General features: G+C 37.6%; 1 protein-coding gene across 6 annotated transcripts; it reads left to right on the forward strand.

Annotated features, from left to right (window-relative positions):
* The first annotated feature begins 4,242 nt into the window (after positions 1 to 4,242).
* Positions 4,243 to 18,631, forward strand: LOC148201273 (protein RIK-like). Of its 6 annotated transcripts, XM_088113232.1 has the most exons (13): positions 4,249 to 4,642; positions 4,970 to 5,192; positions 6,174 to 6,275; positions 6,358 to 6,392; positions 6,479 to 6,554; positions 6,906 to 7,025; positions 7,103 to 7,180; positions 8,037 to 8,130; positions 8,237 to 8,354; positions 14,380 to 14,425; positions 14,516 to 15,043; positions 17,780 to 18,005; positions 18,179 to 18,631. In XM_088113232.1, exons 1-13 carry the CDS (start codon positions 4,563 to 4,565, stop codon positions 18,301 to 18,303), a joined length of 1,851 nt encoding a protein of 616 aa, XP_087969358.1. In that variant the 5' UTR covers positions 4,249 to 4,562; the 3' UTR covers positions 18,304 to 18,631. The 6 variants fall into 6 exon arrangements, with proteins under 6 accessions (XP_087969361.1, XP_087969362.1, XP_087969359.1 ...); XM_088113234.1 differs by having other exon boundaries at positions 4,248 to 4,642; positions 4,974 to 5,192; positions 6,229 to 6,275; positions 14,380 to 15,043; XM_088113231.1 differs by having other exon boundaries at positions 14,380 to 15,043.
* Positions 18,632 to 19,429: the final 798 nt, after the last annotated feature.

Here is a 19,429-nt window from a genome sequence, read left to right on the forward strand (position 1 = left end):
TCATCTCTCTTCTCCATCTCTCTTCCACTCTGTTCGACACCGAAATACAAAGATAAACCATTTACTCATCTTCCGATTCAAAGTTTCTTCCATTCCTCACACAATTCAATGCTAGATTAAGAAACAAATTTACCACTACTCTCTTCAGCCACCATTGGCAATGAAGTTCTACTTGTTGTAAAGACCAACCCATCGTTCAAGCTTCCTTTTCATCTCCAATCACACCGAAGAATTTGAATCCTTGAGCAGGAAACACATATACAACAGAAACCAGAAAACCCATACATAGAACCCCAAAACTGTCTCGGCAAGCCTCAGTGGAATCAATAGAGATAGGGAGAGAAAGGAGTCACGGTCAGTGACGGAGGCTGGGGATTGCACGGTTCAGAGTGCGAGAAGGGTCGAACCGTGAGGCATTGGTGGCGACTGGATTCGATCGTGGGGCAAGGAGTGACGTGAAGGAGCACGACACTTCTCTCTCTCGCGAGGAAGAGGATTAGAGACGGAGAAGCTGGCGCGTGTGTGACCAGACAACGACCCCGGCGGCGAGCTGCATCACTGGCGCGAATTGGCTCAGGCTTGCGGTGGGTGGCCTCACCGGGGGTGCGTGGCGTGGCGCGCAGAGGCGAGAGTTTCTCTCTCGCGCGCGAAGAAGCGGAGAAGAAAACGAGAGAGAAGCAGTGGCGTGGTGGCTGGTTCGCAGAGGTAGTGGCGCGGAGACTGTCACCGGTGGCAGCGGCGACGAGGATACAAGGCGGAAGGCGAGTGTGGTCTCCCCTCGCGCACCGCGGTGGCGTTTGGACGGAGGTTGGCAGGTGGTCGGAGAACGGTGGGGTGAACGCCTTTGGCTTCTCCTGCTCAGAGAGAAAGAGACCCTTGGTCTCAGTGGCGGTAAAATGGTGTGATGAGAAGAATGGGAGAACCCCTAAGGGTTTCCTGAGCTGAAGAATGGAAAGGCCTTGGGCCTGTTTTTTTCTTTTCATCGACCCAACTCTCTATAATAAACCAAAAACATATAAAACCGAATTTCTTTCCTGCGCACTCCCACTTTTCACCCGCGCACCCCCATACACCCCCGGGCCAGTGCTGGGCCAAGCCCAAGAATAATTTTCTCCCGCAGTCCCTGTTTCTCACTTTCACACCCCCTTTCCGTTTGGGTTTAGGCCCAATCTGTAAATAAAATTAAAAAATAGTTTAGACACCCCATTTTCTCATTTGGACACCCCTATTTGTTTTTTTTTTTTTGTTTTTATTACTTATTTATTTATTTGTTTTTTTTATTTATTTATCTTATTCTATTTGATTTTTTTTTTCTTCTTTCTTTCTATTATTTTTATTGTTGTTCTTATTTGTTGTTATTTTATTTATTTATTCTAAACATCTATTTATTTTAAAATATATATTTAATAATACATAAAAAATAAAAAAAATATTTATATATATACTAAATTTACAAAAAAAAAATGTTTTAAAGGTTTAAGCACACGCGTGACCGCTCGCGTTGTCCTTGTGCTAGAAACCTCTTCTTTAATAAAATTACAAAAATACGTCTAAAGGTTAAGGCACACGTGTGACCGCTCGCGTCGTCCTTGTGCTAAAAACCTTTTCTTCTTTCTTATAAAATTACAAAAAAATACGTTTAAAGGTTTAAGCACACGTGTGACCGCTCGCGTCGTCCTTGTGCTAAAAACCTTTTCTTCTTCCTTATAAAATTACAAAAAATACGTTTTAAAGGTTAAGCACACGTGTGACCGCTCGCGTCGTCCTTGTGCTAAAACCTTTTCTTCTTTCTTATAAAATTACAAAAAATACGTTTAAAGGTTTAAGCACACGTGTGACCGCTCGCGTCGTCCTTGTGCTAAAAACCTTTTCTTCTTCCTTATAAAATTACAAAAAATACGTTTTAAAGGTTAAGCACACGTGTGACCGCTCGCGTCGTCCTTGTGCTAAAACCTTTTCTTCTTTCTTAAATAAAATTACAAAAAATATTTTAAAGGTTGAGCACACGTGTGATCGCACGCATCGTCCTTGTGCTAAATACCTTTTCCGTTTATTTTATAAAAATATCAAAAAATATAAAATTTTCAAAAACTAAAAACATCAACAATTTCAAAGCAACAGACAATTTCTAGCCAGAACTACGTGATCCTTGATTCTCCATTAAGAGTGGAGATACGTAGGAGCAAGGTTCGTCCTTGTCAGGTTCACTTCCCAAAAATCCAAAATCATTTCAAAACAAATTTTCAAACAATTTCCAAACAAACTTCTCAAACAGTTTCAAAAGAACTACGTAACCCTGATTTCTCATTCTGAATGAGAATACGTAGGAGCAAGGTCAATCCTTGTCGGGCCCAAAAAACTAAAAAATGTATTTTTTCTCTTTAGAGTTTTATCATAGGGCATAGTTAAACATTTTGAAAACCACATCATATTCGCGTATTTAGTTAAAGGTACTGCCTTAGGGCAGGCGTTGTAGGGTGTTAATACCTTCCCTACACGTAACCGACTCCCGAACCCAGAATCTGGTTTTTCCTAGACCATGCCTTATCATTTTATGGTTTTTCCGTAGTTTTCCAGAATAAACTATGGTGGCGACTCCAAATCTCTTTTTCTAAACCCGTTTCTTTTCTTGGATCGTCGTCCCGTCGCGAATTCCGGTTGCGACAACTATTAAGACCGAATGGAAATACAAAACCTAACCATTGTACAAAACCTAGTGATACTAACTCGAATGCTATTATCCAATTAAATACTGCCAAGGCCAAAAACGAACGTTAGAACAACACCGAACGATCCTAAGACCGAATACTACTATGAAAATGAATACCTAAACCTGACCAAGCGGTCAACAACGAACGCTCAACATTCTGCATAATTCTGTAGAACTTCTGCAAAATGAAATACACACTAGAATTTACCAAAACTGAATGTTTTTCAACCCAGAATTCCTTCCAAGATAGATATAATATACAACTCAACAATCACAACATTTAATATATCAAACAAACCAAGTTGATCACTCAAACATTCAACTTCTCCCACATGCAAAACCATCAAACCACGTTTTCATACATCATCAACTAAACAAATAATTTAACTAGCTTCCCTTACCTTAGAAAATCTGAACAACTTAATCCCAAAATTCCCAACTTGAATCTTGCACCGAAAGAAACTCTATGAACACCTATAGATCAATGTTTGGTGAGAAAAGACCAAACATAGAACCAAAATGAAGTCAGAACCCAAAAAAGAAATCTGATGAACACATGCAACTCGAGACTTAACTTGCATGTAACATAAACAAGAATTTCTGAGAAGAGGATGAACTTACCAATTCAAAGATTGTTTTTGATTGGTGTAGAAGGAAGTTTCTGACACCAGGAAAGCTTAGGCACGACATGATTGATGATCAAATGAAGAAAAGTGAGAATTTTCTAGAAAGAATTTGTAGAGAGAACGAGAAGAAAATGAAATTTAGAAACTTGGAGAGAAGAAGTGCACGCAGAGGAGAATGACACAAAATTTTGAAAAGTTCTTTTATATACTACCGTAAAAAACCGATCGGTCCAATCATATGCATAAACTTGTCTTCCACTTTCTCTGAATTTCTGAATCCATACATCATTGCTCTTTTTTCTTTTATATTTATTCTACTTCACTTATATATATGACATATTTGACAATAAAACATTTGGTTGGAATTTATATTTATAATGATATAGAAATTTGGTAAATATACTTTAATTTTAATTAATTTATTTTTTGTCGTGTAACTTTATGTAAATGTAATCCTCGTATAATTCCTAAAAGAAAATCACATTCTCAAAGGATATCTAATGATCATTTACTTGGATTGACCTCGATAATGCTTCTCTAGGAGATTATGAATCTCCTAATTATGTTACATGTTATATGATAAGTGTACAAATATTGCTTATCAGAAAAATGTCCCCAAAAAATATAATAGTAATCCATGGTAGACCACATCTAAGATTGATCATTGAAAAACAAGGACAAAGATAAAAAAAAAATTATATAATAGAAAAATAAAATAAAGTGGAAACTAAGATAGAAGAAAAATTAAGTTTGTAACTGTAAGAGTGAAAAAATATTATCATATGTTTCCACTTCCTTATTTATTGATCATTGAGAAAAATGAGAAACAAACACATTTTTTTTTGGAAAAAAAATGTTAAAAAAATAGTCCAAAACAAACAAATAAATATTATTACACGACTCTAGTAGTAGTACGTACGAAACAGGCGATGATCTTTGGTCTTGTGAAACCCCGTCATACTTTAATCCCTGTAGTGTGTCGTTTAATTTCTGCATCGTGTCGTTTAATCCTATTCCGAGTCACGTAACCGTACGACGTTGGGCGAGAGGCACAAAACCCCGTTTCGCCGAGCAATTGCGTTCGGTCCAATCCAATACCGACGCTCCCTGAGTCTTCTTTCGTTTTCTATCGGAAACGAAAAAGAAGCGAAAAGAGAAACAAAGACAGTATTGCACTTCTTTTTCTTCGTCATCTTCTTGTTTCGCAATCTTGATTTGGTTAAACTATGACAGAAGATAGCAGCGTTAGGGTTTCTTCTTCCAACGAAACCTCCGTGTCCAACGATGCTTCGCAAACGCGGCGGAGGTAAAGGCTTCTTAACTCTAATGCCTTATTTTCCGTGTTTTTTCGAATTATGCGAAATTCGTTTGGATTTCGTGCGGTGTTGATTCTATCGTTTTGTTAGTCGTTCTGCTTTGTTTTTATTTGGTTATTGTAATTGTATTTTTTGTAGCGTAGTGTTTGGAATTTTAGAATTAGGGTCTCATCGACATCCGAGAATGGTGTGGTGTGATGTCAGGTAGCCAATAGTGTGTTGTTGATGCATCGACATGTGATGGGAATGCTAAACAAATTTTATTTTGTTGCATGTCTTTCGGGATTTCATTTTTGAGTGTTGTGGTTTTTGTTTAGAAAGAAAAGAAAGTGGGATCAACCAGCGGATTCGTTGATGCCAGTTGGCATGGCAGTACCTGGAGCACTCCCTTTGAGCAATGCTGTTTCACTTGGAGGGATTCCATATCCTGGCATGGTTCCGGTGATCTCCGGTGCCCTTTTGACGAATCCTCTGGCAGCTTCTGCTCATTTTCAGCAACAAACTGCTGCAGCTGCTGTTGCCGCCCAAAAAACGAATCAAGTGAGTGTAGATTTCAAATCTCTTATGATGTTTATCATATTTGCTGGTGCCCTTTCTTGGTTAAATTGCTGCATCAACATTTAATTCTTTGGAGAAGGGAGTTTGTAGTTGTTAAATGAAATGTCATCTTAGGATTTGTAATTTGGGAATGATCGGGAGATCTTTGAAGCTGCAATAAACATGATAAGGAGGATGAGTTGTGCTCCACCAGTTCTTCAATTTGAAAGACCAAATCCTTGGCTCAATAAGAAGTAATATTACTGGATACAAGTATATAATGAAAAGTTCAAGTATGCAGAAACAAATATCCGTCTCTTGTTGAATTTTCCTGTCACCCTCTATTTGGTTAGACTTGGAGTGACCTTCTCTAGATGTAGTCTATCGGGAACTTGCTCCATCACAACATTTTGATATCGAAACTTTAGAAATTCTGGAAATTTGATTTTGCAGTTTGTCAATGACATGATTTATAAATTTTGTTTTTCTATCTCGTATGCCTTTTTAGGTTGGTTATATTTAAGATGAAGTATATTTTCACATTATATTTTTTTAGCCTTTAAACATTATATTGAAATTTGACTCAGTCAATAATAGGTTTTCATAATGTGTTTTGGTTGAGATGGAGTGAAATAGTGACTATACTTTTGACTTCGATATAATCAATAGGCTATGTCTGTGTTTATATTAACTTTTATCATTTCATTTTGTGTAGTGTGATGGTCCGTGTTTTGAGACATCAGTGTTCTTTGTATATATTGTTTTCCTTATACATTCCTCAGAATAATTGCTTAAGTGTAGATGAATAATGTATAATCTGTCTAATTAATGACATATCTACATAGATATTTTGCAGCATGCTTCTGAAGCCTCTTTTCCCCACTTTTTTCATTATTTATTTATTTATTATGAATTTCTTTTTTATATTTCAAATGATATTCAAGTTTCTTATCTATCTTAACTGTGAGATGAATGTTCCTGTAGCAAAAGATCCAAGATGAATTAATAATTGCTCGGGAAATTGTCATAAATGATGCAGAGTCTTCTGTTCGCTACAAGTTGACAAAACGCCAGACACAGGAGGAGGTGACATATATAATCAATTTTACATTTTTAGCTGCAAACACCTCTTAATTAATCTTTATGATTGATCTTCTTCTTCTTGCAGATCCAGAGGTGTACTGGTGCCATAGTAATTACTAGGTAGGTCTTTAAGGCATTTCTAAAATCCTGTTAGTCTTTTATATTATATGCTGTTAATGTAACATATATCTGGAATTTTCCCACAGGGGAAAGTATCGACCTCCTACTGTACCACTTGATGGAGAGAAACCACTGTATCTTCACATATCTGCAGGAGCTCATGTAAAAGCTGCTACTTGATTTCATATAGCATGATGATCGAGTTAAATTATCAGATTTCATTATTTTTTTTTGTATTTCTTTGTTTTGATATGAAAGCAAACATTTATAACTTGGATTGGAAAGATTTCAGAAGTCAAAAGAAAAATAATATATAATCACAGCAATGAATGAAATGTCATATGAAAGGGATTGATGTATTTGTAACTTAAAATGTTTTCTTATTCTTGAAATAGAAACTGCAGCCTTGTTTTTATCTGCACTTTGTTTGTTTTCATGTTCTCTAATGGTAGTGTTACACAGTAGTGAATTACCTAAGATGGCTTGCTTTTGGTGACATCAAATGTATTGCAGATAAAAGAGACAGCAGAAAGGATTTTAGCTGTTGATCGTGCTGCTGCAATGATTGAAGAAATGCTCAAGCTTGGGCAAAATTCACAGTCAATTTCTTCTGCCTCACCTAATGGACCGAAGGTAGACATAAATATATTACTAGCAAGTGCACAGTTCTGACGTGATGTGTTAACAACTGAAATGTCTTACTGAATCAGGTGCTGACTACGTGTGTGTTTTTGGGTTTTGATGCTGATCCTTCATTGAACATTGTGGCTCGGATACGTGGACCAAATGTAAGCCCTTCTGTACTCAATTGATTTGTCTAGTCACTTTTCGAGGTCAGAGTTCATGCATGACCGTATCTGGATAATCCTTTAAGAAATTTGATTAGATGCTTTCTAAAGCCTACATGTTTATTTGGTCTCATTTGATATGTGATGTGACCACTTACTCATCTTATGTTTTTTGTTTTCATACTATTCTAGCCTTTCACTCACTAGGAGTGCCCATGTCTTTGTTAACATCTGATTTGATGGTGTGAAAATATTGAGGTATTAATATGAGCACTGTTTTTCCATGAGTTGATTAGGCAAGAAAAGGGTGGATGGACAGTTGTTGCCCTCTATGGTTACATATGCCACTGTAATACTTGTTAGTTGCTGAAAGTAATGTTCAAAAAGGTGAAAAACGGCTTGTCTGATTACTATAGAAGCACCTTTTTCCAATGAATATTTAACTTGTCTGAGAGTCTGTCTGACATGTAAGTTTGTGTCCACACTCAGAAGTCACAAGAACAGGAGGCGCTTGCCAAATACTACTAGTAAGAAAGTTAATTACCAGTAAAATATATAGGCTGGACATTTTGTATTTACTCTTCAATATGTAAAATTATATTTACCAAAAACAGATCCGGAACTATGCTAATTAGTAACCTTGACCTATAGAAATAATTAGTCTGTATTTTTTTATCCAATGCCATTGCCATATTTTTATTTCTATTTGGTAGATATAATTCTTTAGTGTTTTCTGAATTTTACATCGTGTACAATGAAGTCGAGATAATCTAATGTTTCAAGCTTTCTCTGACATCTCCATACGATTGGGAGAAATTGTTTTGGTGTTGGTGGTGGTTTGGATTTGAACGTGCAGGACCAGTATATAAATCACATTATGAATGAAACAGGAGCAACAGTTATACTGAGAGGACATGGTTCAGGAAACAATGAATGCTTGAATGCAGAAGGTGCCTTCTCATTTCTGTCATCTCGACTTCTGAAGGGCATGGTATTTCAGCATAGTTCATTTATTCATTGTATATATTTTTCATTTGATTACCTTTCTGGTTGCAGATGGACAGCAGCCTCTGCATCTGTTGTTGTCCAGCAGCAATGCAAAAAGCCTTGATGATGCTAAGCTTTTGGCTGAAAATCTTTTGGATACAATCTGTACTGAGTGTGGTGCTTCAAGGTATTTAGTTTTGTACTGTAATAGGGTATGGGATCTATGGGCAAGATGTTTCTCCTCCCAAGTGGAAATTTCTGAAATTTGTGTCCTCTTTAGATTTTAATTCTTGCCATGAAGAAACATAATTTTTTCGAGACAGTCCCAATTTCTTACATGGGATAGCTGATGTTACATGACACATACCTTTTGATAATTAAATTTATGGATTTTCAACATGACAAGTTTAAAACACATTTTTCACGTTCTATCATTTATATTACTAGTTTATTTTCAGTGAACTTTTGGTAGATTACTTTAGTACTGTTAGGATATTTATCCTATTTTATCATCATTATAGTGTGTCAAGGGTTACCCTATTTATCATGATTATATTGTGTCTAGGATTACCCTATTTATCATGATTATATTGTGTCTAGGGTTACCCTATTTATCATGTATTTGTGTATCAATTTATTCTTATAAATAGAAGATTGTGAGAGGGATCAATTAAGCCCTCAAGAATTATTTCTTTTCAATCTTAAGTTGGTATCAGAGCGGGTCGATCCCGCTCTGGTTTCTGTCTCGTAATATATATCTGTCCGGCGCCACAGTTCTTCGTCGCCCGCCGCTGCCCGCCGTCGGCCACCGTCAACCGCCGGCCACCGTCGCCCCGCCGGCCACCGTCGCCGCCGCCGGCCACCGTCCGGCCACCGTCGTCCGCCGCCGGCCGCCGTTCACCGCCCGCCGTTCACCGCCCGCCGTTGCCGGCCACCGGTCGTCCATCACTGTCACAGTTTCCTTCGTCTAAACCCTTAGGGTTTTCTTGTTCCTCGCTAGTACTATTTGTCTTCTTCAGAGATGGCGTCTGGCAGTACTCTTTCCTTCTCTGGAAGTCCATCAATTACCTCCGAGAAGCTAAATGGAAAAAATTATCTATCATGGTCTGCTGCGGTTGAAATGTGGTTCCTCGGCCAAGGGCATTATGACCACCTTGAGCGAGATGGAAGCCATGTGCCTATTGAAAAAGCTGCTCAGTGGAAACAAGCAGATTTCCAGTTGTGTACCCTGTTATGGCAATCAGTGGAACCCAAACTTCTTGTATCTTTGAGGGCTTTCAAAACTTGTCACTCCTTTTGGAAGAAAGCCCAAAACATTTATGCCAACGATATTCAACGTCTCTATGACACTACGAACAAGCTTGCATCTCTTAAAATGGCTGACCATGATATGGTGTCCTTCATGGCTGAAGCCCAATCTGCTGTCGAAGAACTTAGGATGTTTTTGGAAGTAGATCCATTAGAGGATATCAAAAAGAAACTAGACAAATTTTACATGGTGTTGATCCTTCGTGCCCTACATCCCGATTTTGATCATCTCAGAGATCAACTTCTAACTAGTCATGAGGTCCCCTCTATGGAAACATTGACCACTCGCCTTCTGCGTGTCCCGGTATCTCAAACTCAAGAAGCGCATGAACTAGTGGAACTATCTGTCATGGTTGCCACACGAGGAAGAGGAAGACGTGGCACTAGAGGAGGAGGACGAGGAGGTCGGGGACGTACTCAATGCACATATTGTAAAAGGATGGGTCATACTCAAGAGAATTGCTACTCCTTACATGGTTTCCCTTCCAAAACCGCCAATATTTCGAAGACTGAAACTTCCACTTCGAAAACTGAAACCTCCACTTCTATGTTTTCTGAGGATGAATATCAAGAGTATTTAAGGTTAAAGTCTAACAGCTTGGCACAACCATCTCAATCTCCCAATACATCAACAGCCTGCGTTTCTCAATCTATGGAATGTCAAAATTCATGGGTAATTGACTCAGGTGCTTCTGATCACATTTCTGGTAATAGCTCTTTGTTCTCATCTATTTCCTTTCGAGAAAAACCTCATTTCATAACCCTTGCAAATGGATCTAAAACTTCTTCCAAAGGAGTCGGTCATGTTTCTTTGTCTCCCTCCCTCAATCTCAACTCAGTCCTTTTTGTCCCTAATTGTCCTTTTAATTTAATTTCCTTAAGCCAGTTGACTAAAATGTTAAATTGTTCAATAACCTTTGATCATAAATCTTTTGTTATACAGGAGCGTGGTTCGGGGAGACAGATTGGAGAAGGATATGAAGCTGGCGGATTATACCATTTTGGATCTCGTCCAAGGGTGTCTTGTGTTGCTGTTCCTAATCCTAAAGTGCTACATGATCGACTTGGTCATCCTCATTTGTCCAAATTAAAAAAGATGTGTCCTGAACTTAGTGGTCTCCAAACCTTAGAATGTGAGTCATGTCAATTAGGAAAACATGTTAGATCTTCCTTTCCTAAAAGGTCTCAATCAATATGTAATTCTAGTTTTTCCATCATCCATTCTGATATATGGGGACCTAGTCGTATCTCCTCCTTTGGTTTTAGATATTTTGTTACCTTTATTGATGAATATTCAAGATGTACTTGGGTTTATCTTATGAAAAATCGTTCTGAATTGTTAGCTATCTTTACATCCTTTTTGAATGAAATCAAGAATCAATTTGGTCAAGTAATCAAAATATTAAGAACTGATAATGCAAAAGAGTATTTCTCATCCTCCTTTTCTGCCATCTTGAGTTCTCATGGTATCTTACATCAGTCTACTTGTCCTCATACACCGCAACAAAATGGTATAGCAGAACGAAAAAATAGACACTTGGTTGAAACTGCTCGTACCCTTTTGCTTGGTGCCCATATTCCTGTCCATCACTGGGGGATGCCATCTTAACTGCATGTTATCTTATTAATAGGATGCCCTCCTCCTCTCTTGATAATAAAGTCCCTTTCTCCATTTTGTTTCCTAATGATCCTCTCTTTCATACATCTCCCCGAGTGTTTGGCTGTGTATGTTTTGTTCATGACATGTCTCCAGGTCTAGACAAACTCTCCGCTCGCGCTCTCAAATGTGTCTTCTTAGGCTATTCTCGACTTCAAAAAGGATATCGGTGTTACTCTCCTGAAACTAAGAAGTATTACATGTCTGCCAATGTCACATTCTTTGAACAGACTCCTTACTTCTCTCCATCTGTTCAGGATGTTTCTATCCTCCAGCAAGTCCTTCCTATTCCAATGGCTGAGTCGCATAGCTCCACTATCTCTGTCATTCCAAGTCTTGATCACAATCCTTCTACACCTGTTTCTCCATATACTGAGATCATCCCACACAGGGCCTCAATGGATAGTCCACCTCCCCAAGACAATGGTGAATCTCCTCCTTCAGATTCTTCTCCCTCGTCACCTCCTCCCACGCCTCCTGGTGCAAATGATTCAGCATGGCCTATTGCCCTCAGAAAAGGTACTCGTTCCACTCGGAACCCTCATCCCATTTATAATTTTCTAAGCTATCATGATTGTCGCCCTCCTATTTTTCTCTTTTATCCTCAGTGTCCTCTGTTGTTATACCCAAGAATGTGAAAGAAGCACTTGATCATCCTGGATGGCGACAAGCTATGATTGCGAAATGCAGGCTCTTGACCACAGTAATACTTGGGAGCTGGTGCCCCTTCCCCCAGGAAAAAAGGCGGTTGGTTGTCGATGGGTGTATGCAGTTAAAGTTGGCCCTGATGGTGAAATTGATCGGCTCAAAGCTCGGCTTGTTGCGAAAGGTTACACTCAGGTTTATGGTCTTGATTATTGTGACACTTTCTCTCCTGTTGCCAAGATGACTACTATTCGTCTCTTCTTTGCCATGGCAGCCATTCGTCACTGGCCACTTCATCAATTGGATATCAAGAATGCCTTCCTACATGGTGATCTTGAGGAAGAAGTTTATATGGAGCAACCTCCTGGGTTTGTTGCTCAGGGGGAGTCTGGTATGGTATGCAAATTGCATCGATCTCTATATGGCCTCAAGCAATCCCCACGTGCTTGGTTTGGAAAGTTTAGCTCCATTGTTCAAAAATTTGGGCTAAAACGCAGTGAAGCAGACCATTCAGTTTTTTATTGTCATTCTTCTCTCGGGAAATGTGTTTACTTAATAGTATATGTTGATGATATTGTCATTACAGGAAATGATGCTGTTGGAATATCTCAACTAAAAGAGTACTTGTGTAGACATTTTCAAACCAAGGATCTTGGAAGTCTCAAATACTTCTTAGGCATTGAAGTAGCGCAATCAAAAGATGGAGTTGTAATCTCTCAAAGGAAGTATGCTCTTGATATATTACAAGAAACAGGCATGATTGATTGTAGACCGGTAGACAGTCCCATGGACCCAAACCAGAAATTAAGGACAGAAGAAGGTGAATTATTCTCCGATCCAGAGAGGTATAGGAGGCTGGTTGGCAAACTGATTTATCTCACTATTACAAGGCCAGATCTATCCTTTGCAGTTGGAGTGGTTAGTCAGTTCATGCAGGCTCCATGTGTTGACCATTGGAATGCTCTCATTCGCATTCTAAGGTATGTAAAGAAGGCTCCCGGGCAAGGATTGTTATATGAAGATAAAGGAAGCATTCATGTATCTGGGTATTGTGATGCAGATTGGGCTGGTTCACCTATTGATAGACGGTCTACAACAGGATATTGTGTTTTTCTGGGAGGAAACATTATTTCATGGAAAAGTAAGAAACAGAATGTAGTAGCTCGATCAACCGCGGAAGCCGAGTATAGGGCAATGGCATCATTAACATGTGAACTTATATGGGTGAAACAATTCCTTCAAGAGCTTAAATTTTGTGACATCCATACTATGAAGATGTATTGCGACAATCAAGCTGCTCTCCACATTGCATCAAATCCAGTGTTTCACGAGAGGACTAAACATATAGAAATTGATTGTCATTTTGTTCGTGAAAAGTTGTTGACCAAAGAAATATGTACTGAGTTTATTGGGTCAAACGATCAACTCGCAGATGTATTGACTAAGTCATTAAGGGGTCCTCGGATTGAGTTTATTTGTTCCAAGCTTGGTACATACAATTTGTATGCTCCAGCTTGAGGGGGAGTGTTAGGATATTTATCCTATTTTATCATCATTATAGTGTGTCAAGGGTTACCCTATTTATCATTATATTATTGTGTCTAGGATTACCCTATTTATCATGATTATATTGTGTCTAGGGTTACCCTATTTATCATGTATTTGTGTATCAATTTATTCTTATAAATAGAAGATTGTGAGAGGGATCAATTAAGCCCTCAAGAATTATTTCTTTTCAATCTTAAGTAGTACCATTGAGGAAAAGGGGCTGTAATATAAATAGTAAATTTCTCTCCATCCATCAATCCTGGGAAAACATGGATCCCCTTTTTAATTTAAGGGTGTTCTCATTTAAACCTATACCATACAGATATCAATCAGAGGACTCAAGTGCCTGGCTGTGCACCTGGTGCTGATATTCTCACATCTGTAAATGCTGTGCTTTAAGGCACTATCTGTAAAACAACAAAGCCATATTAGGGGCTCTCATTAATATAAAAAAAATTACATTCATTAGGATGAGATGAGTGGAAAATGAACACTCTAGGTTTTTGTGTTAGTCCTTGCTAAGAGGGCTACCCTAGAATTAAGTATCATGTTGATGACTAAATGCTTATGCCCTTCTCCATTCGCTTCCATGATAGCAGCTCATTGGTTTATACACTGTTTTCATGAATGTATGTTCCCCTCCCAGCGCTGTCTAGTCCACTAATATCATCATTATACGGTTGCTGCAATTATTATTTGTTTACAATTGCGTACTTTCGGGTTTCAGGTGCAGTTTTTTATTAAGGGCTAATTTTCCAATTTTAACTACGAATTGCTGGATAGTTCAAATATGAAATTTATATTGGTTTGCATCAAAGTTAAATATAGTTTTAGTTTCTGTGGAACTGAGATTGAGTTTAGGGCGGTTTTTGGTGGGAAGTCTAAGATCTGGTAAATCTAATTGTGGCAGTAGAGAAAAATTCCTCTGCCTTGTACCATTTCAATGCTTTTAACTTGTGTTATTTGATTATATTTATTGTTGGTGCTGTGATATGGTACTTCATGTTGATTTTATATAAGTTTTAGGGAATAACTTATGATTTAACTGTCATAGGGTTTCATCATGTAAGGTTTATAGTGCTGTTCCACCTCCACAGCAGGTATACACTGCTGTTCCACCTCCCCAGCAGGTATATAGTGCTGTTCCACCACCTCAGCAGGTTTATGATGGCCTTTCATTGTCAAAGCAGATTCCTACAGTCATTTCACCCCCACAAGTTTACAGCGCTGTACCACCCCCACCGAAGTTGACAGGAGTTCAGAGCCCTGCAGTTGAGCAAGAGGCAGTTACCAGCGTAACCAGTAGTTCTATGGCAGCAGTAGTGGCCTTGAAAGCATTTCCTCCAGCTTCCTCGGTTGGAGTGATTGGTGACACCGCTGCCCTCACTTTGGGAATGACACCACAACTTACTGGACATTTAAGCTCTGGCCATCAAGCAAACGTCATTGGTTACACTCCCCCCCCTTTAGTATCTGGTGGCACTAGCTATATTGGATATGGTGGAATATATCCTCAAGCTACCCCTTTGCAACAAGTTGCCCTTGCTTTGAGGCACTCACCTCCTGTCTCTTCAACAGTTGATCCCACAACATTAGCATCAAACGGAGAGTCCAAGCCAACCTCATGCTTTGATCTTGAAAGGGAGAAGCGGCCACCCCAAAAACGAAAGTTTCAAGAATTACCAGTTGGTTCGAAAGGCACAGCAAAACTCAATCAGGTCATTGAATTGCCATTGATAAAATCTTTAAATACATCATTGCATGCATTGAGGGAAATTCCCTTAATTTAGTTGTTTATAGTAAGCTTGCAAAAGAATGAAGGACTTGGTTGAAGTTTAGATTTATTTCTACCTTAAGCATCAGATCTAGAGTTACTTGCCATCACCAGAGTTGAAACTAGGACACCACGAAGCAAGGAAAAAACCGTTTTGTATTCTTGATGGGCAGAATAGCTTTTAAGAATCTCAATTCACTTAATTTACATATTTTGTAAACAAGACAACACCAGCTTGGAATTCCATTTTCTTTCAAAGCCCCCTTAGGTTTACACCAACTCCTGACATTTTTCCCGAAGGATTCACATAATCTCGTACAAGAATGCTGGTTCTTTTGATTAAAGATTCTGTACACACATGCTATTGAAAATCTTCAATTATTCATTGAATTTCTTAGATGTTGGTTGTCCTTGTGGTATTTTGTTTCCATAATGAGTGGAAGCCTGCTTATAGGATTCTAATTCAATAACTGAAATGATATTGAATTTCAAATGCTTTGGAAAGGGAGGTCACTTATATGTAGACAGGTTTGTCGGAGGTTAATGCCTTCAAATTGACTGATATGATATATATAAGTCCCCAGTGCTGCCGGATAAAAGTAATATTTTCTAGATTTCCCCTTTCACTGTTCCCACTCTGCCTGCTACATGGAATGATTCTTATGCGTACATGATGAGTGCATTTTTCTTGTTTACACATTTAGATGAACTTTGCCATTTGGCAAAGAAAAAACAAAATAAATTAAAGGTTTAATTACTTAGTGGTCTTTGTAATAGTTTTCGAAAAATTTACCTTTTAGTTCCAATACTTAAATAAATTCCACCTTGGGCTCTACATACTATTTTTAATTCCTTTTATTTACAAAAAAGGATTAAAAATGATGTACAGGCAGGAACTATAAGAGATTAAAAGAAATTGTGTATTACTAAAATGAGATGTTTAATGTTCTGTTAGAGAGGAAAGAAATAGAGTTAGTGGAAGGGAAACAAAAAAGGAAGAGAAAGATTGAGATATCAGTGGAAATAGGGATGATTTGTTTGGAAAAGAAATAGATGAGAAAGAGAATGAAAATGAATATATATTTTTATTGAAAAACAACTGTAATCGATTAAATTGGCTGCAGAATCGATCATGTGCTCTTATTTTTTAGCACAGTCCCTCTACCCTTTACAGCATATTCGATTAAGTGTCAATCCTTCTATTCTTGACAACAGGGTTAACTGTATGGTCAAGAATATAAGGATTGTGTTAAAAAATATAAGCACATAATCGGTTATGTTGACAACATAGTGTTTTTATTTTTAACCATTTTATAATTGGTAAACAATTGATTGTTTTGTGTCTTAAGTTTTTTTCCACTTCTCATTCTTATGCAGAAAGTTTTCGTATCACTCAATTTGGATTTTTGAACTTTCTGTTCACTCAATCAAACCACCATAGTTCGTTTTTCTTTCCTATGTCCTCTAATCCCCTTCTTCATTCTCATCCAAACTCAACATAAAAGATGTATTGTGCAATTGTAGGGATCAAACAAGTAAAATTAAACCTAAATTAAGTCTTTTGTGGAGGCATATCAGGAACAAAGAGCCATGTTATGGTATTGTTTTCCCTTTGAACTACAGCCGTAGCTTTCTGTTGATATCATACCCTTCAGAATTTAATTCTTTATTTCTTGCTTTAGCAAAGAGATCATAAAAGTATTAGTGCAGAACACTTTTTCTCAAATACTGTTCATCTTTAGATCTGTTCCGATTTAAACGTGTATTTTTGTGCTGACTGTAATGCTTCATATTCCAGGTATTTTCTCTGACCTATGAAGCTAAAAGCCTGACACTGGACCTGTCTGTTGGGCCATTGGTTTGTATGTTTGACAGGGTTTTCAATTTTGGAGGAGTAGGAGCGTGTATTGTGACTTTTTCCTTCATTGGTAAAATTGCTGCAAAAGATGTGGCGTGCTTTTTGGCGATCATGCCCTCCTCTAGTCCTGCATACAGGGACTGTCAATTTCTTGAAGGGAAGGGTTTATCATACCAAATTGATGAAATCTTTTAAAGGGAAGAAGACAATTTGGGATAGTAGAAAATATAAAACTAGAGAATGAGATATCATAGGTAGGTATAATAAGAAAAGGATTACATCAGAGTAGATTAAAATTATGGGCGAAGTAAATTAAAATAAAAAAGTTCTTTCCCTTAGTTATCGTCACACTTTTAGAACATCTTACAACACCGTTGTTCGTTGTGCAAATAATTTTATCTGAATATTTGACATCAATGCTACATTTGGTATATGAACTCCAACCCATTTATCGGGGAAATTTGGGCTGCAGATTTACAGTTATAACATTTTTTATTTGGAGAATGGCAATAAATTACTGTATACCTGTCTTAATATTACTTAACCATTTACATAATCTGGCTAGCTTTTATACTTTCTGGCTTCCTGCTATTGTTTGTCTCAGTAGATCAATTTTGGATGTTACGGTACACTAGCAACAAGTCGGTACCTGTTTATTTTACCATGTAGTGTTTTACCTTGCTTTTTGTGTTTGTTTTCCTCGTTTGCAGTTCAGTGTCTTTATTTGACTTTCAAGTCTGGCGTGTTGGGACGATTAGTTAAGTACCTGATTCAAAAATTGTATTTGGGTTTTTGTTTTCTCCCACTCTATCTTGATTGCAGGGTTTGCAACCTATAAAACCTAATGAACAACTTGATGGTCTTGTTGTGAGGAATATATCAACTATGCCTGCCCCTAAGAAGTTGGTCCAGCCATCATCCAACGGAATGCCAGCACCTCTACCGAAAACTATGCCACCACCGCCTCCACCTAAATTTTCGGGTCCATCTGAAGTTAAAGTACAAGACAACAAGAATTTGCTTAATACAAATTCTGATGCAGTTCCTGGTTAGAATCAAGCTTGTTTTTACTATATTTGGGTCATTACTGCTTTGAAGCTTCATTTCTTTTTTCTCTATGGAATATCTAGTTTTTGTTCTGACCCTGAAATTTTAACTTTACAATGTTTCGTTTTATTAGCCATCTTTAGACTGTTTTTATGTAACGTTTACGTATTTCAGATACTTTGGTGAAGCTAATGGAATACGGAGAGGAGGATGACGATGATGTAGATGATTCTAAAGAGGAATCATTTCCTCATGGCAGCCAAGCAAATGGGGTTCAAAAGCCTTTCTGGGCTTTATGAGCTACAAAGTGTAAATTGGACATAAGATGTGTAAATATTGTCTTGATTGTGTCCTCTTCTTCCGGGTGGAAAGGAAGCCCTCAGCATGATTTTTGGAGCGACATAGTTGACTGTTGAGAGGAATTTAAAAGGTTGTAATTTCTCATTCCCATGCTTCGTTAGAGAAATCGTATGTTGTAATTTTTTGTCGTATGCATGTAACACTGCTAGCGTCTTTACTGTGCAGTGATAAGTCACAGTTTTCACTCACCCCAAATTTTCTTGTTAGAAACCCTTCAATTTTTCGTCCTGACTGATAATGAAACTGTGGTTACCATTTTCATACAAATCAGTGCGATATACTCTAATTATTGAAATCTCACGTTTCATTTATTTATTTTGGGTCAGCGATTTTAAATCCCAATATATAAATTGCACAAAATCCTGTGTATATGTAAGTAATAAAATCCAATCCATTTTCACACCAATTCAAACTACTTTAAAGTTTGTTTTGTTTGAATTCACCTCTAAATCCATTTTTGTAGGGCCTGTGATGCGGGTCAGTCTCTTAGAAAGTTAAAAGAAAATTAAAATAAATTGGCAATTGCTTTCTGTACTCTGTCATTTTCTTCCCGCATCCCATCATTTTATTTAATTCCAATTTTATCCGTTTTTGAAATCTGTATCAACAAGGAGGCACAGTAAAGAAGAAAGGATTATTAGTCTTGCATTGTTGGAGATTCTTCTTGCTTGCTTGGTCTGATATGGAGGCTAAATGGTTATCCGAAAATGTAATTACGGAACAAATAAATCTTAAGTAGTTCGCTTATGTTCCGGAAAATATATTCCGTAATACTAATGAAGGTTTTACTAAGAATGACAAGTAAAAAAACAACCTTAAAACAAATGATTTATTATTTACTATAAATAACTAAGCGTATCACAGAATAAAAAATATTAAAATAGATGATGAAATAAAATCTAGATTTCTACTGGTAAATGATAAAAAATGTTTGATCACATTAATCACAAACTATATTACACAACAATAAAATACAAAAAAGTTAACAATGAAATGTTGACAAAAATATATATCGTTCGTTCCTTTTTACACCGGGCTGTGGGGAAGTCCACATGGCCTAACCTG

The sequence above is a fragment of the Vigna umbellata genome, chromosome 4 (assembly GCF_029865625.1).
Source record: "Vigna umbellata cultivar VRB3 chromosome 4, Vumbellata_1.0, whole genome shotgun sequence".
Taxonomy (NCBI): domain Eukaryota; kingdom Viridiplantae; phylum Streptophyta; class Magnoliopsida; order Fabales; family Fabaceae; genus Vigna; species Vigna umbellata.